This window comes from Marmota flaviventris, chromosome 14, assembly GCF_047511675.1.
Source record: "Marmota flaviventris isolate mMarFla1 chromosome 14, mMarFla1.hap1, whole genome shotgun sequence".
NCBI classification, from domain to species: domain Eukaryota; kingdom Metazoa; phylum Chordata; class Mammalia; order Rodentia; family Sciuridae; genus Marmota; species Marmota flaviventris.
Window position 1 is genome coordinate 57,304,612 of NC_092511.1, and position 18,364 is coordinate 57,322,975.

The window sequence follows — 18,364 nt, forward strand, 5'->3', positions numbered from 1 at the left end:
CTCGGTGGGAAAGACGGCTGGGCAGTCTAGAGGGGGTTTACAGCATGGCCACTCTGCAGAGTTCTTTAATTAAGGAGGGGGAGAGATCTGCCACCAGTAAAAAGAATCTCGAATAAAGAAATTCTATAACCAGGGTAAGCCTAGGGCCTACTCTAAAAAGAGCACAAATCCAAAAAGTACTCAGTTCTTCAGCAAGGAAAAATACATCCAACATCTAGACAGCAGGGCTATAAGAACAAGTATCCACTCTAGGAGAAACTAGCCAGGCTAAAAAATAAGCTGATGATCATCTGCCAGAGATAGAAAGCCACATTGATCAGACCCTTCAGCTACTGAGATCCCTGACTGACCTGTGCGGTTTGAGGTCACAGACTCCGTCTGAGATGGGAGGCGCTGGGCAACTGGGGGTTCCAGTCCTGGTATGAGACTCTCAACAGCAACATCAGCTTTTTCTTTTGTAACAGAGCATTAAGAAAGGAGAGGAAAGGGTAAGGGAAGGAAGACAGAAGTTTCTTCAGGAAATTCTGTGAAGGCTTTCTTCTGTGAAATTTCTGTACACAGGTTGCTAAAATACCAGCCTCAGCAAGATGGAAAGCACAAAAAGTGACTATTTCTGCTGCTTTCAGTGTCTAGATTTCACTGTTAGAGCATGGAACATAAGCCTCTTTCAAGCATGAGATTTCTACCATGTTAGAAGAGATTAGCTAAAAGGCACCTTAAATTCTTCTGGTAATTTTGCTTTTTTTAAGTAACAAATTTAGAGTAAACATCCTCTAATCTAATGCAAAAGCCTCAAATCCATCTCATCTCCATCCCATGATGTAGCTGGGAGGCATTCTGCACCATGTCGTATTTCTCAACTGAAGGCCCATTTTTTCTGTAGGGCCATGGCATTTGTGAATTCTAGGACATTTTTCCCCAGAGGCATTACCAGGTCTCTAATGACTGCTCCTCCTAAAGTACAGAGGCCTTGGACATTTTGTAGGTTTTGCCTGCCTTGCTATTGGAACACAAGAAAATACAAGCAAATAAGTAGACTGAGTCTTGCCCTAGATTCTATTCAGGGAGCTTAACCACTGGACAAAGCATTTTCTGGTACATGCATTGGCCTTCTAAGGAAGAATCTGCTATATTCCATCAAGTTCAGTAAAGTAAGGTCCAGTTAGAAACCAATTTTTTCATGATGCTTTTGCAACTGAATTCTTCACATTCCTGTTCATTCATATGAAATTCATTCTAGGATCTGTTAATCAGACATTTAATTCAAAATACACATACATTTCATGCATGATTGAAGAAACAGATGGTGACTTTACCAATTACAGCATCGGAAGTGCTACCAAAAGGATCTGCCATAGGCAAGAGTTCAGGGAGCAGAAGAGACGTGTCAGGAGATTTGAGTCCCTCAATTAGTTTTTCTAGGTTGGGCAGGGAGGTAAAGAGAAAGCAAAAAAGCAATGAGATATTAAAGCAAGTGACTCACTCATTGTTTTCTTTCTTTTTCATTTTTTATTTTAAGTAAGGGTCTTGTTAATTGCTGAGGCTGGCCTCAAATTTGCAATCTTCCTGCCTTAGCCTCCCAAGTTACTAGGATTACAGAGGTGCACCACCCTGCACAGTATTCAATCACTGTTTTCTATGCAAACACATTTTAGGGGTCAATATTTGGTAAAGATTCACTATAGAAATTAATACTATTGGTATCTTATTAAAAACAGGTTTTCCAAATTCAGTTTACAAAAGGCTATTTCCCCAAGACAAGTGGTAAGATGTGCTCTAGGTTTGTTTCTCTGCTTGTTTTGAGGTATAATTGACATTTAATAGACATCACCAATTTCAAGTGTACAATTTGGTGAATTTAGACAAATGTACACATTCATAAAATTACCACTGAAATAATGATATAGAATATTTCCCAACATTTAAAAAAATTCATTGTGCCCCTTCATAGTAAATATGTTTCTCTCACCCTAGACCCTGGCAACAATGGATCTGTCCCTATGGTTTTGTCTCCTGCAGAATTTCCTTTTTTTTTTTTTCCTTTTCAGTACTGGAAATTGAATATGCTAGGCAATAATCCTACTACAGAGCTACATCCCCCACTGGCTTTGAGACACGGTCTTGCTAAATTGCTGAGGCTGGCTTCAAACTTCGGACCCTTTTGCCTCAGCTTCTAAGTCACTGGGATTACAGACGTTTGTCACCAAGCCTAGGCCAGAATTTCCATTTTAAATGGAGCCACACAATGTGTAGTCTATTGTGTCTGATTTCCTTCATTTAGCAAAGTATTTTTGAGAATCATCCATGTTGTAGCCTATATCAGAAGTTTGTTCTCTTTTATTGAGGAGTATTGTTTTATTATGTGGCTGTACCACATTTTGTTGATCCGTCTACCAGTTAATAGGCTTCTGGTTGTTTCCAGTTGTCAGCTATGAAAAATAAGGTTACCATAAACATTTGAATACAAAACTTTGTGTATTTGTTTCCTTTTGGGGGGCATAGTTTTCAACCTATTTTTTAAAAATTTGCATTTAGAAACAGTTTATAATCAATTCAGTCTCACATAAGGTAACTTAAAAAATCATTTACTGACTGTCAATGATGTATATGTAACATGTTCCTATTCTTAATTATTCTATGGTCAAATCTCAAAACAGTTGACTTAGGCCTGCAGATGAATTACTGTTGATGTCTGTTCGCTAACAAATAAAAAGACATTAGAAGCCAAAAACAAACAAATAAACAAGAAGCCACCAGATTTGTCATACCTGGTAATTTAATGTAGAGCAATGTATATACATTAAGGTTCTTTCCAAAATAATTCCTTTAGCCCTGATCCATCAACAACACTCTACTTACCTTTAAGTGACTAAAGGTTGAGCATTAACTTAAAAAAACAAAAAGAAAGGAATCACAGAATCCCACAGGAAGAAGGGAATTAAGAGCTCATGCCTCTGTTACAAGGAGCCTCAAGTCACAAATTCTAACTCTTGCCCAGTTTAACCAAAAGTGTGTTTGAAAAAATAAGTGATTTAAAGTTCAAGAATGTATATATAACATTTTAATCAATTTGTAGTCTTCTAGGATGTTGGAAAATGAGCTAAGCGATAAATAAACTGATATTCATTAAAAGGCAGGAATCATATTTTAAGGGGATCATAATTTAAGGTGGTCATAAGGAGCCCAGACATGTCTTCAACTACATAGACCAAATGAAAGAACAGATTCTAGAGTCTTGGCAAGATAAGTTGTTTTGGTATAATTAACACACTGAAACAAAAAAAGAGATTGTTATTTTTATTTATGTGAAGCTAATTTATCATCTTTGGAGCACATGGAATATAAATGTCTTTGAATTACATGACAATATGCTGCACATTTCTCATTTATACCTGATTTACACTGAAGAAAAGAAGGGAAAAAAAGGGGATAGGGTTGTAGCTTAGTGGCAAAGCGCTTGCCTAGCATGTGTGAGGCACTGAGTTCGATCCTCAGCACTGCACAAAAATAAAGGCATGCTGTCCATCTACAACTCTAACAACAACAACAACAATGATGGAGAGGAAAGAAAACTTCTCAAAAGCAGGGGGAATAAAACACTGGGGGTCTATTCAACTATACAGTGTAACACTATATCAGCAATTTAGCAAGACCGTGTCTCAAAGCCAGTGGGGGTGTAGCTCTGTAGCAGAATTATTGCCGAGCATATTCAATTTCCAGTACTGAAAAGGAAAAAAAAAAAAAGGAAATTCTGCAGGAGACAAAACCATAGGGACAGATCCATTGTTGCCAGGGTCTAGGGTGAGAGAAACATATTTACTATGAAGGGGCACAATGAATTTTTTTAAATGTTGGGAAATATTCTATATCATTATTTCAGTGGTAATTTTATGAATGTGTACATTTGAATTTTTAAGATAGAAATAAAAATAAAAATGGTTATTGTTACTTACAGGTAAAAGAAGATGGTTTTCCTAAAAAACTCTAACTCTTCATTATTCTGAACACTAGTCTGTATCTTATTTTTCTGCAAAAAATTTGTCATTTTAAAAAATGAAATTTGCTTCCTTCACTTGGCATTCAAGTATTTGAAATCCTGTGAGGTCATGGATAAAAAGGTAAAGGCCAAAATTACTTGATGCAAACCTTGGGCAGGAATTCTTTCAGAGTTTGAATTCTAGCCTCCCTGGTGATGGGCTGTGATCCTGGTGCAGTTCCTTAAACCTCACGCTATCTCCTCGTCTATAAAACAGAGAGAGCACCATCATATCTTTCTGTGTTGGTCAAACACCATCTCCTCTAAACTTCCTGCCACATTAGGAACCTCCTGGAGCAGTCTGCACTCACTGCTCTTGCAGCCCTTACACGGTGACTGAATGCAGGGAAGGTCTTATTAAGACTTAGTTCATATCCCCTGCCACGTCTGTGCCTTGGATTCATTGGAGAGGTGGGGAGAGTAGAAGATCAGTTGGAAAAAGTCAGGTACTTTAATGAGGGAAGCCATTCTCGCACGTGATTGGGCACCTGCCTGATTGGGTGTGAGGCGATCTGGCCAAACTGTGTCGGAGCTATCCCCACCCTCTCCAGGTGGGAGAGCCTGTCAGCATGGGGGCAAAAAAAAAAAAAGGCTGTAGGATGCTGACAGCCTATCAGTCATGGAGCCTGGTGGCTGCCCAACTGCATCAACAGCTAGCCCTGAAGTCCTTGTATTATGAATTGTCCTTTTTCTTACATTCAAGGCCAAGTATTAAGGTGAGGCATGGGAAAGAACAACAAAGAGAAGACGGTAGTAAACTTAGGAAACTGCTAGAAGTGTTCAAGATCCAAAACCTCAATCAAGTCCCATGTCAGCATCATGACTTATTGTTATCTAATAAACAAAAACTTCTTAAATTTTGTATGAATCATGGGAAATGTATTCTCTGGATACAAAAGCATAAGCCATCTTCTGGGGAAGTTCATACCAGAAATGCTTAAAGACTCACACTCCTATTCTCTATTATTCAAAGTGACAGATCAATGAAGCAGAAATTATTAATAAACTGCATTTTAGAAATGATTTAATCCTCCTAAGGAATGTTTTACAAGAATTGTTCTATCTTGGGGGCTGGGGCTGTACCAGAGCGCTTCCCTAGGATGTGTGAGGTACTGGGTTTAATCCTTAGTACTGCATAAAAATAAATAAAATAAAGGTATTCTGTCCATCTATAACTACAAAAACAAATAAAAAAAAGAGTTATTCTATCTTTGTGTTAGAATTATAAGCCTGTGACCCCAATATATTCCATTGCATGGGAAAAGCAGTAGATAATTCTGGATAGAAGAAAATGGTACAGTTTTCCAACAGTTCCTCATCTGACTCTGATATTTTAGAACCGATTCCAGACTCTAAATGTGCGTGCGTGCGTGTGTGTGTGTGTGTGTGTGTGTGTGTGTTTGTGTGTTTATAGGAGGAGCTGTGCTTGTAGAAATGAGAGGATACTCCGGATCTGGGGAAGATTTAATTTTTTTTTTTTATCGTGATGCTGTACATTTTGGGGACTTAAGCTAAGGTCTGCAAAATTCTGAGAAGTAAATAAGTAACACAAAACTTAAGTTACCTAACAGTTCTAAGATTCAGTTCTTCACCTATAAACAGAGGATAAGAACTAATTTAAAGGTTTGTTAGGATAAAACAGTTGTATTTATCAGAATTAATTTGTATGTATGTATGTAAGTAAAGTGACATATAAAAGGGTATTAACTTCTTTAAGTGGGAGTAATAAGTGGATGAGCGGTCACCACATCACAGATGTTTGAGTATAGCAGAGGACATAGGTAACATTCCAGATCTTCCTCAAATGCCTGGTAGGAGAATAGAACATGCAGAACTTCTATAAAGTGAGACATGGGGAGTAGGCAGCCTGGGCTGAGAGAAGGAAAAGCAAGAGACGTGGTTCTGCTCTAGGTTTGTGCTGCACTGTGGGCAAGTCTCTTACTCTCTCTGAATTTCCTTATTGATAAAAATGAAAGTAAACTTAAGAACTCAACCTGCCAATAAATGCCAATTATGTATGAAGGGAAAAATGGGAACAGGAGCTAGTTGCTCAAGAGATGGACTCTCAATATGAAAGTGAAGGGTAAGGACTCCAAGGGAGGGTGCTTGGAGGAAGACACAAGCAGGAGGTCTGCAAAATTTTGAGAAGTAATTTGGCAGGAAGACCCAAGCAGGAAGTAAGTGACTGGACCCAGGGTAGCAGGTCAGTGGAAAAAGCAGAGCTGAGTCAACATATTTTTCAACACACACACTGCCCAGAAGGCACAGCCATGAGAACAGGGAAGGCAGGGAAAGATCTAAGCTCATGGCTCATCACAAAAAAGAACAAATTTCTATTTTCTTCCTTATTATAAAAGTAGTACATATTAATTGGTGAAAATTTGGGAAAAAGAGATAAGCCAAAGGATAAATGTAAATGTGCCTGTAATTCCACTTTCAGAGATATCAACTATTAACTTAATGAATATCTTCCCAGTCCTTTCCTATGAATTTGTTTGTTCAACAAATATTTAAGCATACCCATATTTCTCAGACTAAGTTTTCAGAGACAGAATTGTAAATGAGAAAATAAAACCTTGAAGACTTTCATTATAAATGGCCAAACTATCCTCACAAGAAGTTGTAAGAGCTGATGCTCCTACTAGCAGGATCTAAAGCGTCCATTTTTCTACATCTTCAGAAGTCACAGCATCTTACTTTTACAGTTGGTACTTCCTAGATTCATCATGATGATAAACTTTAAAAAAATTTACCAGCAATTTACATTTCTTCTTTAATGAACTGTCTGCTCACAAACTATAGTGATTCCTATCACACCCCTATTAGTACACCTAGTTCTTTACCAAGTCTCTAGGTTTCCCAGACAACAATGAGTCTAGTCAGGGTAAGAGATTTGAGAAGTGCTTAATGGCTAAAGGATCTGCCCTGATAAAGAAAAACGGACACAGTGGTATATAGATAGGATGGATAATGGAAATAAAGGTCCTTTCTTCTTTTTCTTTTTGCTATGCTAGAGATCAAACCCATGGGCTTGTTCATGCTAGTAAGCTTTCTACCACTGAACTATCTCCCTATGCTTTTAAAGGAAAAGAATTGCAAGTATTTTCAACTAAGGGGAAAGGTGAGAGAAAGTGGGTCTCCTCTTCTAGACACCTCCCCCTTGTTTCCTAAACATAACTCAAGTGGCAATGGGGACAGGGGAGAGAAGAAAGGAGGAGGTAGTTGCTAAAGTTGAAATTTAGGCATGAATCCATTTCAGATTCTCCTCTTATCCCTCCCCTCTCAAGATAGTCACAAATATCAACTGCAAGAAAGAAAATAATAAACCTTTTACAAATCAGTCTGTTTGATAATTAAAATAACTGTGACATTCTTTTAAATACAAAAACAGATGATTGTACCTATTTATACATGCTAATAAAACCCACGGCTTGCAGTGAACCATTCTGACTCTAATTAGGAATGAGGAGCAGAACAGTGTTAAGTAACAAACATGAAAGAGTTCAATGTATGCCCATCAAAATTGATGATGTGGCTGCTATAGCTCTTGCTTTGGAAATTTATGTCATTCAATATGGGGTATATAAACCCTAAAGTCTTGTGACGAGAGACACTGTTTTTAAAATTTAGCCACTCTATGAGGTGACTGATAAGCCAATTATCTTAATTGAATATAGTTGCTCTATATAGTTCCAGTCAGACACAAAACTATCTGTGACGTCTTCATGTTAGAAGCAAAAATCAAACACCATGCCCCCATTTCAAGTTCATCTTAGAAAATTAAATCTTTAGGAATACAAATTTTCCAGAGTAAAAGCACATTAACTGTATACTTAAAAATGGTTTCCATACTATTATTGACGTTGGATTTTTCAATATTACAATACAGCAGTTAGAAATAAGGAAGATAGGGCTGGGGATGTGGCTCAAGCGGTAGCGCACTCGCCTGGCATGCACGGGGCGCTGGGTTTGATCCTCAGTACCACATAAAAATAAAATTAAGATGATGTGTCCACCGAAAACTAAGAACTAAAAAATTCTCTCTCTCTCTCTTAAAAAAAAAAAAGAAAGAAAGAAAAGAAATAAGGAAGATACCAGGCAAGCAGCTATGAAAGGAATGCCTATTTTGACCACTGAGAAAACAGCTTCTCTTGCTTAATTTTTCAAGAGATGATAGAGTGCCACGAAACCAAGAGGCTCCTTTTTTTTTTTTTTTTTTAAAGTCTAATTCTAGGAAGCAGCACTTATGTCGCAACTAAAGAGATCAGTATTAAAAAGTTTTTATAAATTTTTTTCAAACCTTTGTGTATTGCTGGTGGGAATGAAAAAAATTTAAAAATAGAATTACCATATGATCCAGCAATTTAATTTTGGGGCATATATCCAAAAGAATTGAAAACAGAGTCAGAAAGTGATATTTGCACACCCATGTTCACAGCAGTATTATTCACAATAGTCAAAAGATGGAAGCAACCTGAGTGTCCAACAAGAAAATGGAAAAAAAAAAAAAAGTGGTATTTTTACACAACAGAATATTACTCAGACTTATTACTCCGAAAGAAATCCTGACAAATAACATGGATTAATCTTCATTAGGCTAAGAGAAATAAGGCAGCCACCAAAGGATAAATCCTATATGATTCTCCTTATATGAGGTACGTAGAGTGGTCAAAGTCATAAAGACCGAAGTAGAATGGTGGTTGTAAGGGGCTGGGAGGAGGGAGAAATAAAAAAGTTATTGTTTACTGGGTGCAGAGCTTCAGTTTTGCAAGTTGAAAAAATTTATGTGAATGTGTGTTAATGACAGATTCAAAACAATGTACTTAATGCAAATTAACTGTATACTTAAAAATGGTTAAAATGATAAATTTTAGGTAAATTTTAAAGATTAGAAAATATTTATTTTCCAAGTAAAAATTTAAAAATAGTTGATTAAAAATTTTTTGCCCAATTTTCAGAGAAAAATCTTTTCTATCATACTTTATATTATCTATGACTTACCTGTTCTTTAATATAAATAGAAGAAAATAAATGAATAGGCAGCATATAAGCATCAATGAAAAACTTTATGAGTTTCACTAGTCATACCTTGGCAGTTCTGGGAATATATAAATTCTCATGGCTATGATTTTAATATTCCAGGCATTCAAAAAAAACTCATTTTATTGTGATTTGAAAATAAAAATCGTCTTCAAAACCAACCAACCAACCAACCAACCACAATTACCCAGTGACATTTTTACCCATAGTGTGACAATCCAGGAAATCTATTTTAATGGCTCTCAGCTGTGTAAAAGGTTATAAGAGCAAGTTTAATTTTAATAAGAGAAAGATTACTTTATAATTAGGAGTCTCCTATTGGGAATAAGGACCCAGAAGTAGAGTTATAACATCATTTCCCATCTTTATGGTAATTTAAAATGTATACAGTAATTTCAAATACAAGATTTCATTTGACCTTCATGTGTATCCCATTAAAGATAGGTTTTAATATAGCCATTTTAAGAATAAGAATACAATTTAAGTGATTTGACCAAAACCAGCTCACTACTAAGAGGCCAGAGCCCAAGTCCAAATCTATTTTTAAATTTCCCTAAACCTTAAATTTAGCTCTCTAGTCGAAGGTTTATTGATCTGTGAGGTATCCCAAGGATGAAGAAATGCCCACAGCTTGGGGATCAAGGGCAGCAGAAAGGCAGGTACAGGGCGCACAGCGCACTGCCTCAACCACAAAGTATGATGCTTGACATGTCTACCACCTACCACTCAGGAGTATCAATGAAAATCAAGGGAAATTAAGTTCAAAAATATTTTAAAAGCAAAGTCACTTGAAAGGCATGATTTCCAGGAGAGTAAGATTCTATGGTCATGGAAACAGTTGAATGTGGAATATGAATGTGTATGCAAAAACAAAAAAACAAAAAACCAAACATGACTGGTGTCCAAAGTGGGTTGGAGATATGACAAACTGATTTTATTTGTTTATTTATTTAAAAAAATTTTTTGGTGGGAAAGCAAATTTGCATTTTGCCCAGGTCCCAAAGAGACACTGATCTCTGAGTTCAAGATGCTAAAGGAAGAGATAAGAGCCTTAATGAAGGAGCTATAACTGAGTGTGCTAGAGGCTGAATATTAAATTAAATACATAATCAAAGGCATAGTGGTATACTTAGCCTAATTCTGGAGGGCACCAAGGAAGGATGGGGCTGAAGGATCTGCTAAGCCTAGACACTTCCTTCATCAGCCCAAGGTTTCACTGCTTCCTGACACTGGAGGCCTGTCTTCCTTTGTTCATTTCAAAAAGTGGGTGGGAGGTCTAGCTGGGGGTTGGCACAGACACTGATGGAAGGCTGTGAAGCCAGCAGTCTGGTTGTCTGGGTGATGGGGACAAATATGGAGGGTAAAGGGCTGCCAAAAGGCTTCCAGCATCTGATCTGCAAATACTGACAGAGTGCTGACCCTGCCAGGCAGAGTTCTTGGTACTGGTGGTGCAGTGGCGAATAAAACTCAGAAGTTTCACCTGCCTGAGGACACTGACGTTCTGATGAGGAAGGACAGATGATAAACAAAGAAAAACCAGACAATGTCCTGGTACGTGTTATGAAGAAAAAAGCCAAGAGGCATGACTGAGAGTTCTCTTTGGACCATAAAAGGTCAAATAACACTCAGAAATAGAACTTTCCAGGCAGAATACCAGCAAGCACAATGGCCCTGAGGTGGGAACAGGCTTATCTTGTTGAAGAAAAACAAGATTGAAGGGAAGAGTGCTCTGAGCTGAGGTTAGAGGGGGAGCCAAGGGCCACGTCAGTTGGGGCCTTGTAGGTCACAGTAAGAAGTCTGGATTTTATACTTAGTGACATGAGAATTCACTGAAGAACAAAGAAGCTACATGTTTGACTGAAGTTTTCAATAGACAAGTCTCATCTGACAGACTGAAAAACAAAAAGGACACTTGAAATTCTATTAAAATTTCCTATTTTAATAGTTTTTTTCTTCTTTTTTTGAGATGAGGTCTTACTGAATTGCCCAGGAAGGCCTTGAACTTGCAATTTTTCTGCCTCAGCCCATCAAGCAGCTGGGATTACAGGCCTATGCCACAGTGCCCAGCATTTTTTTTTTTTTTGGGGGGGGGGGGGACTGGGATTGAATCCAGTGCACTCTATACCCTAGCCCTTTTTATTTATTTCAATTTTGAGACAGAGTCTTGCTAAATTGTCAAGGCTGGTCTCCAACTTGTGAGCCTCCTGCCTCAGCCTCTAGAGTTGCTGGGATTATGGGGCACTACACCAGCCATGCCCCGCTTTTCACAGATTTTCCACTAAAATCCAAGAGGAGTTCAAGAGTATATAAAAGTCACTTTGTATTAAAATGTGTACCACTAATACTTTCTTTTTAACCTTATTATTTTATTTATTTTGGTGGGGTTCTTTTTTGGGGGGAGGGGGTCTTTTTTGGAACTAGGGATAGAAAACAGGGCTTTGTGAATTCGAGGCAGGTACTTTGCCACTGAGCTACATCTTAGCCCAACCACTAGTACTTTTGCAGGAATCCTCCAGAATGAAAAAAGTACAGAGGATCAGGAAACAGGAACAAAAACAATAAGGAGGGCAGAATGGCAGTCAGCTGGCTCTGTTGTCCCCAGACTTATCTCTACAACCTGGAGAAAATCTTCTGAGCCCTAGACATGTGCCTCTGGTTCCCCAATCTTGACCCAAAGGACTCCTGTGACAGTTGCAGAAAACAGCTATTTGCCCCAGGGCCCTTATTGTCTATGCTGGGCAAAGAGACCATCTTTCTAGCTCCTGTAGCCCATGAGCCATCTGGGCAACAGCAAATCAAGAAGCTGAAAGTGTGTCAAAGAGACAACACCTCTATAACATCTTTCCCTTGTTGATCCCAGGACTGGCAGAACAGGGAGAAGAGAGGCCCAGGGTTTCATTTCCAATCTTCTGCACAAAATTGTCCAAGTATTGCCAGATATAAGTGAAATGTTTAAGAGAAAAAAGGGCCTACATTTGATTCTTTTCTTCCTTTTTCCTTAACCAACATCTACTAAATCATTCCTTGTTGATTTTAGATATTTTTGAGCTATATCCAGGTGCAGCAAGCAATAAAGTTACAAAAAACTACTGATCAAGGCTGCATTTGCTTCTCTTAGAAGGGTCATCAAATTGCCTAATGAAACAAGAGCTATCTCTGTACCCTTGCTGCAACCTGCCTTTGTTAAGTAGAGGGTAGGAATATCACAATCACTTCAAATCTTGAGGCAACCAATTGAATATCCTTAACATTTTGGGAGAGAAGAAAAACCAAACCAATTCCTAAATCAGTTCAAGGTCAAGACTCAGAAGTGGTAAAATTAGGAAAAAAGGAAAAATGAAGCAAAATGACTGCCAGCTGTGCAAAGGAGTTGAAGTTATTTATTTTTTCATAAAGGCAGACTTTTTTTCATCACAACCCCCCACTTCAGCTACCCTTCCCCCACCAAAAAAAAAAAAAAAGAAGAAGCAAGGAGGGTAGCAGGAGAGAATTTCTGGCATTCATAAGCTCCAAATGGAAAATGTTCAATTATTATTGCAAAAGTAGTTTCAATCAGAACACACTAACCATTTCTTATTTTTTTTCAGACTGCTTATTTTAAAATCAATTATGTGGAAAATTGAAAGGAATATTTGAATTCCTGCAGTTCAACTTACTTCACACAGAAGGTTTTCAGGTAGTGGTGGAGTCTGGAAGGGAACCTAAGTCTCCAGACTCTCCCTGTCAACTCTTATTATGTATTTTTAGAATATAAAGTAAAAGCACATTACAGAAAATAGAAACTGGACAATTAGTCGCCCACAATGCCATCATCATACTATATCCACTATATATATTTTGTTTCTTTTTCTTTCTTTTTAAAATTTTTTAAGTTGTAGATGGATACAATCTTTATTTATTTATTTTTATGTGGTGCTGAGGAACAAACCCAGTGCCCCATGTGTGTGAGGCAGGCACTCTACCACTAGCTACAACCCCAGCCCCTATATTTTGTTTCTTTATCACATGCTTTACAGGTCCCACCACCACATTCTTTTAATCATATTCTTTCTGATACACAGGCCTCCCAAATTACCATAAACACAACTGAGGATAAAAAAGAGAAGACTGATGAGATGGGATCCAATTTGGTATAACATGAACTAATTCAATTATGTTTGCTAAGGGCTGGTACCCTCCAAGATAAGTCTGTCCCTCTTGCTGAGACACAGTAATAACTATACTATTAGGGCTTAGAATTCAGACCCTTTCCACAGGGCATTTACAATATAATTCTGCAGAGGTCCTAGGACATAAGAATAAAGCTACTTAACCTTAGATCAGCTCTATTCACCCACCTGGTGCATCAGGTACCTGAAGAGGAATGAAAGGATCAGAAACGCTTAGAAGTGGGACAGCAGAATCCACAGTTTGCCCACCCTTCCTTTTCTCAGCTGGTATTGGTTGGAGGGAAAGAGATTAGGAGGGAAAAAAAGAAAAGCAGAAAACAGCAAGTAAATTGAGATGAATTAACCAAATTATAGAGTAAGTCTAACAAAAATTTTTTTAAATGGTACTAGAGATTGAACTCAGTACTTATCTCTTTTATTTATTTTTATTTTGAGACAAGATCTCACTAAATTGCAGAGGCTAGACTTGAACTTGCGATCCTTCTGCCTCAGCCTCCCTATTAGCTGGGATTATAAGTGTACACAAGGGAGTAAGTCTAAATAATCTAGGGTTAACAGCAAAATATCTATGAGATATACTATGTGTTCGTTTATGTTAATGAGATGTGATGAGTACTCAAACCAGGATATTCTTATGCCCAAGCTTCTATGTCTTCCTTGAACACTGTAGCCTATAGGGATCCCTTTCAGAATTCCTATGGGATTATTGTCCATATCATACATTTGGTATGCAGATACTAGCACATGTGTATAACTGCTTCCCCTGTACCTATCACCTCTTGGAGGCCCTTTGGGAACTAAGTCTTGTTGAATCATCATAATATTTAATAAAGTGCTAGGCAGACACAAAGGAAGAGGCAGAAATAGAGTTCCTGCCTACTACAAGGGTTAGATAAGCCCTGACCCCTGGACCATACCTACCCTACTACTGGCATTCATTCTATATTTGGCAAATTACAAATTTCTAAAAATCTATATACCCTAAAGAATATCAGAAGAGATCTTAGAATTTTCTAGCACAATTTTCTTATTTTCCAGAAAAGAAAATGAAACCCCAAATTAGGAGACAAGCCAGAAGTCCACTAGCAGAGCAGAACTCAGGTCTCTTGGTTTTTTTTATATTATACTTCAGTATTCAGCTTGTTCATTAGTCATAATTTCATTTTGCTTTTGATAAAATATGTTTAAAATGTTTTTTTATGTGAAATAATTAAAGAATCAAAGGAAAGTGCTGTAGGTAGAGCCCTGTGAACTGAGCCCCCAGCTTCCCCTAATGGAGACACATACACAACTGTAGGTCAGCATCACTGGCAATGTGAAATACTGTTGCCTAGACTACTCTGTTTTCAACAGTTTAGTTTGGATCTGGAATGTTCCCCCAGAGGATCCCGTGTTAAAGGTTTGGTCCTCTGGTTTGGCACTACTGGAAGATGGTGGAAACTTTGAGAGGTGGGGCCCATAGGGAAGTTTTAGGTCATTGGGGTTGTGCCCTCAGGAGGGACTATGGGACCCTAGTTTCTTACTCTTCCTCCCTCTTGGACATGAAGTGAGTAGCTCTGCTCTGCCACATCATCCCCACCACAATGTGCTGCCTCACCACAGGCTCAAAAGCAAAAGGAACATGTGACCATGAATTGAAACCTCCAACATTATAAGCCAAAATACAACTTTTCTGGGGCTAGGGTTATGGTTCAGTGGTAGAGCACTTGCTTAGCACATGTGAAGCACTGGTTTCGATCCTCAGTACCACATAAAAATAAATAAATAAAATAAAGTTATTGTGTCCATCTACAACTAAAAAGAATATTATAAAAATCTTTTCCTGGGATAGGGATATAGCTCAGTTGGTAGAGCGCTTGCCTTGCATGAAAAAGGCCCTGGGTTCAATCCACAGTACCACAAAAACAACAACAAAAACACCTTTTTCTCTGTATTATTTTATTAGCTCAGATATTTTGTCACAGTAATGGAAAGCTGAGCAACACATACCCATTTCTACGCATAGTCTCTCTTTGTTTTTTAACTTGTTGCCTGCGTGACCCACACCTCTGTGTCCATCACCATCATCACAGTCCTACATGTAGGAGGTCCATATCCATAGCCCTCTGCTAAAGCTGGATACCTCTGCTCTGTTCTTCCTCCATCCTTCCCCACTCATATCTCTGTCTTCTTTCAGATCTCTCTTTGGAGAGAAATCTATATATTTCTCGATGTCCCCTGAATCCCTCCTTCACACCTGTACAGTATTAGGCTGAATTTGGAAGTCTTGAGGACCAATTCCCTCTCTACTAGCCTCTTTGGCCAGGGGCATCAGATGTGTGGCACTTCTCTTCACCTTTCTAAGCCCCACTGTGCCATCTGTGAAATGGGCTTACAAGGATTCAAAGTGTGGGCATTATTGAAGATATATATATGGGCATCTGGCTCTGATCTCCTTCTCCACTGTATGAGGACAGTCCCCTGGGGGTCTATGGGCAGCTATGAAGAAACAGGTGAATTTCTTGCTCTCACTTTCTCTACCCACTAATTCCATGCTTCTCCTAACCAGCAGGCTGACTTGACCTTTTTTCCCCAGCTATATACCCCTGAGAATCAATTCCTGGTACCCTAGCCTCTTGCTCTCCCCTCCCCAGTACCCTGTGTCCCCTGGACAGATTCCACTGCTGTCATGGCAGCCACCTCTGCCACCCCAATGCTGCCTCATTGGTTTGAGATACACAACAGCATGAAAGGTAAAGGTGAGATCACTGGATGAACCACCAATTCTCCCAGTCCTTGGAACCTGGCTCCCTCATGGGTTTCGAGACAGATGATGCCTACCCTTACCCAAGAGGCCACTGAAATGTAGAAACTCAGTGTTGTAAGCACAGACATGGAGGAAGAGAGAGCACATGTGACCCTCACTCAGTATGCATACGTCCCCCATCCCAGCTCACCCATATTTGCAGGAGGTACCAGCAATAGGGAAAGACCATATGGATGTCCAGATGTGGCAGAAGAAAAGGAAGGTGCAATGGTGTACTGCCAGTGGGCAGCCTAGTGGCCTGGGCCAATGAAATGGTGGCAAGAGTGCAGGGGCCTCGGGAGGCTCTTTGAAGGTATCTGTTGACTCTCCCACTCACCTCAATGGCTATGTCTTGCCTAATAACCTATCAGCCCCAGTGTGCTAGCAGTTGCTACCACACCCAGCTCAGTGACTGATACACCAATTATGGACTGTAAGTGCCTGTTTACTCCCACTTGAAGCCTGACCCGGGAGGGAGGCAGAGGAGGGAAGCTCACCTCTGACCTCTTCAGGCATCCTATCCACCCCACTCTTAACCTCCTTTCCTCAGATTTCGAATTCCCACTTTCTAACCCTTACCCTTTCCTTGGATTCCAATATTTGCTAGGATGCCAACCTCGTATCTTCTAAACTCATCTGGGACCCTCAACCTCCCTGTTGCACCTTCAACTTCCCTCACTGTGGCCTAAAACTTCCTTCAAACTCTGTTGCCTAATCTCTGAACTGCCTCCTCCGTGGACCCCTAATTCCCTCTGGCAGCATTGAGCAGTTCCTCCAACCCATGTGTGCAGTCCTTTGCTATCTGGCTCCATGCATGGGTTAGTTGAGCACCACCACAGAACAGTAGCTCAAGCAGGTAAATCCCCTCATTCTTATCCCTTTCCAGATCCGCCTACTTATGAATCTTAGTGTTATCCTCTGCAAATAGCTAATCTGTTCTCAATTGCTATAACTGAATTATTAAAGTTGTTTTTTAATTGGGTTTCTTAAAAGCAGAAGGAGGAAGTGAAGGTAAAAAATCATAGCTCTTAAGCCTCTGAAATATTTTAACATGAGGCACAATGAAACATATTTCAAAGAAAAAAGCAAATTACAAAACTGAAAATACAGTTCTTTTTTTAAAAAAGTAAAAATAAAACTCAAGATACAAATACAGTGAAAAGTCAGCAAACACTATTCTCTTGGAGTGGGATTATGAGGGGTTTTTTTTTCTTTTTTTTTTAGTACCAACGATTGAACCCAGAGGCACTTAACCACTGAGTCACATCCCCAGCCCCTTTCTATTTTATTTATTTTTTAGTTGTAGATGGACAAATACCTTTATTTTGTTTGCTTATTTTTATGTGGTGCTGAGGATCGAACCCAGGGCCCAGCACGTGCTAGGCAAGCACTCTATCGCTGAGAAACAACCTCAACTCCAGCCCTTTTCTATTTTGAGACAGAGTCTCACTAAGTTGCTGATGCTGGCTTTGGTCTTGCAATTCTCCTTCATCAGCCTCTGAACCACAGGGAATAGAGGTATGTCCCACTGTCCGGCTTGAAGGCTTTTTAAATTTGTTTGTCTTGCTGTTGTTTTGTGAACTGAACCCAGGACCTCACACATTCTGGGCAAGTGCTTTAGCACTCCATGAGGTTCCCAGCTCCAGGAGTTTGTTGTTGTTGGTTTTCACTCATGAGTTCTTTTTACTTGTTTCTTTGGGCTTTTATCTATTTCTCCAAATTTTACCAATGCACATTTATCAATAGGCAAATGTTTAATATACTAACACACAATGTGAAGTTTTAAACATTTGCCTATTTCTCCTCTAACACAGTTTATCAATATTTTTGTAGCTTTTACCATGAAAATGTTTAAATAGCCCTGTGCCACAGTACCTAACCCATTATCAAATTTGGGGCACAGTTTCTCTTCTGACTTATCGGAAGGTTTAAAATCAATAACAGCTTTAGCTCAGTTAGAACATTTATAGAAAATGGTGCTATTCTTTTCAGTGCTACATATTAATAAATAAAATAAAGATCTATCAACAACTAAAAACATATTAAAAAAAAAAGAAAGAAAGGGGCTGGGATTGTGGCTCAAGTGGTAGAGTGCATGCCTAGCACATGTGAGGCACTGGGTTTGATCCTTAGGACCACATAAAGATAAAAAAAAATAAAGATATTGTGTCCACCTACAAATAAAAAATGAATATTATAAAAAAAAAGAAAATAGTGCCATTCTATGTTTCATGCAAAGGAGGAAAGATGAATTTCTGGGCACATGAGTTTTATTTCATTTTTAAAGAATGAAGGTATTATAGAAAAAAGTTCACACCTACAAACAAGAAAGAA

General features: G+C 38.8%; 1 protein-coding gene across 6 annotated transcripts in view; it reads right to left on the reverse strand.

Moving 5' to 3' along the window:
* The window catches only part of Aak1 (AP2 associated kinase 1), a 173,291-nt gene that overhangs the window by 19,938 nt on the left and 134,989 nt on the right, over window positions 1-18,364 (reverse strand). For 2 of the 6 annotated variants that reach the window (XM_034636957.2, XM_071601673.1), the window contains 3 exons: window positions 13,414-13,509; window positions 1,317-1,418; window positions 351-452 (listed from right to left, as the gene is read on the reverse strand). The exons of 1 other annotated variant lie outside the window; for it this stretch is intronic. In XM_034636957.2, the coding sequence (XP_034492848.2) occupies window positions 351-452; window positions 1,317-1,418; window positions 13,414-13,509 (300 nt within the window). The remainder of the gene's footprint in view (window positions 1-350; window positions 453-1,316; window positions 1,419-13,413; window positions 13,510-18,364) is intronic. 3 more of the 6 variants (XM_071601669.1, XM_071601670.1, XM_071601671.1) reach the window with 3 other exon arrangements.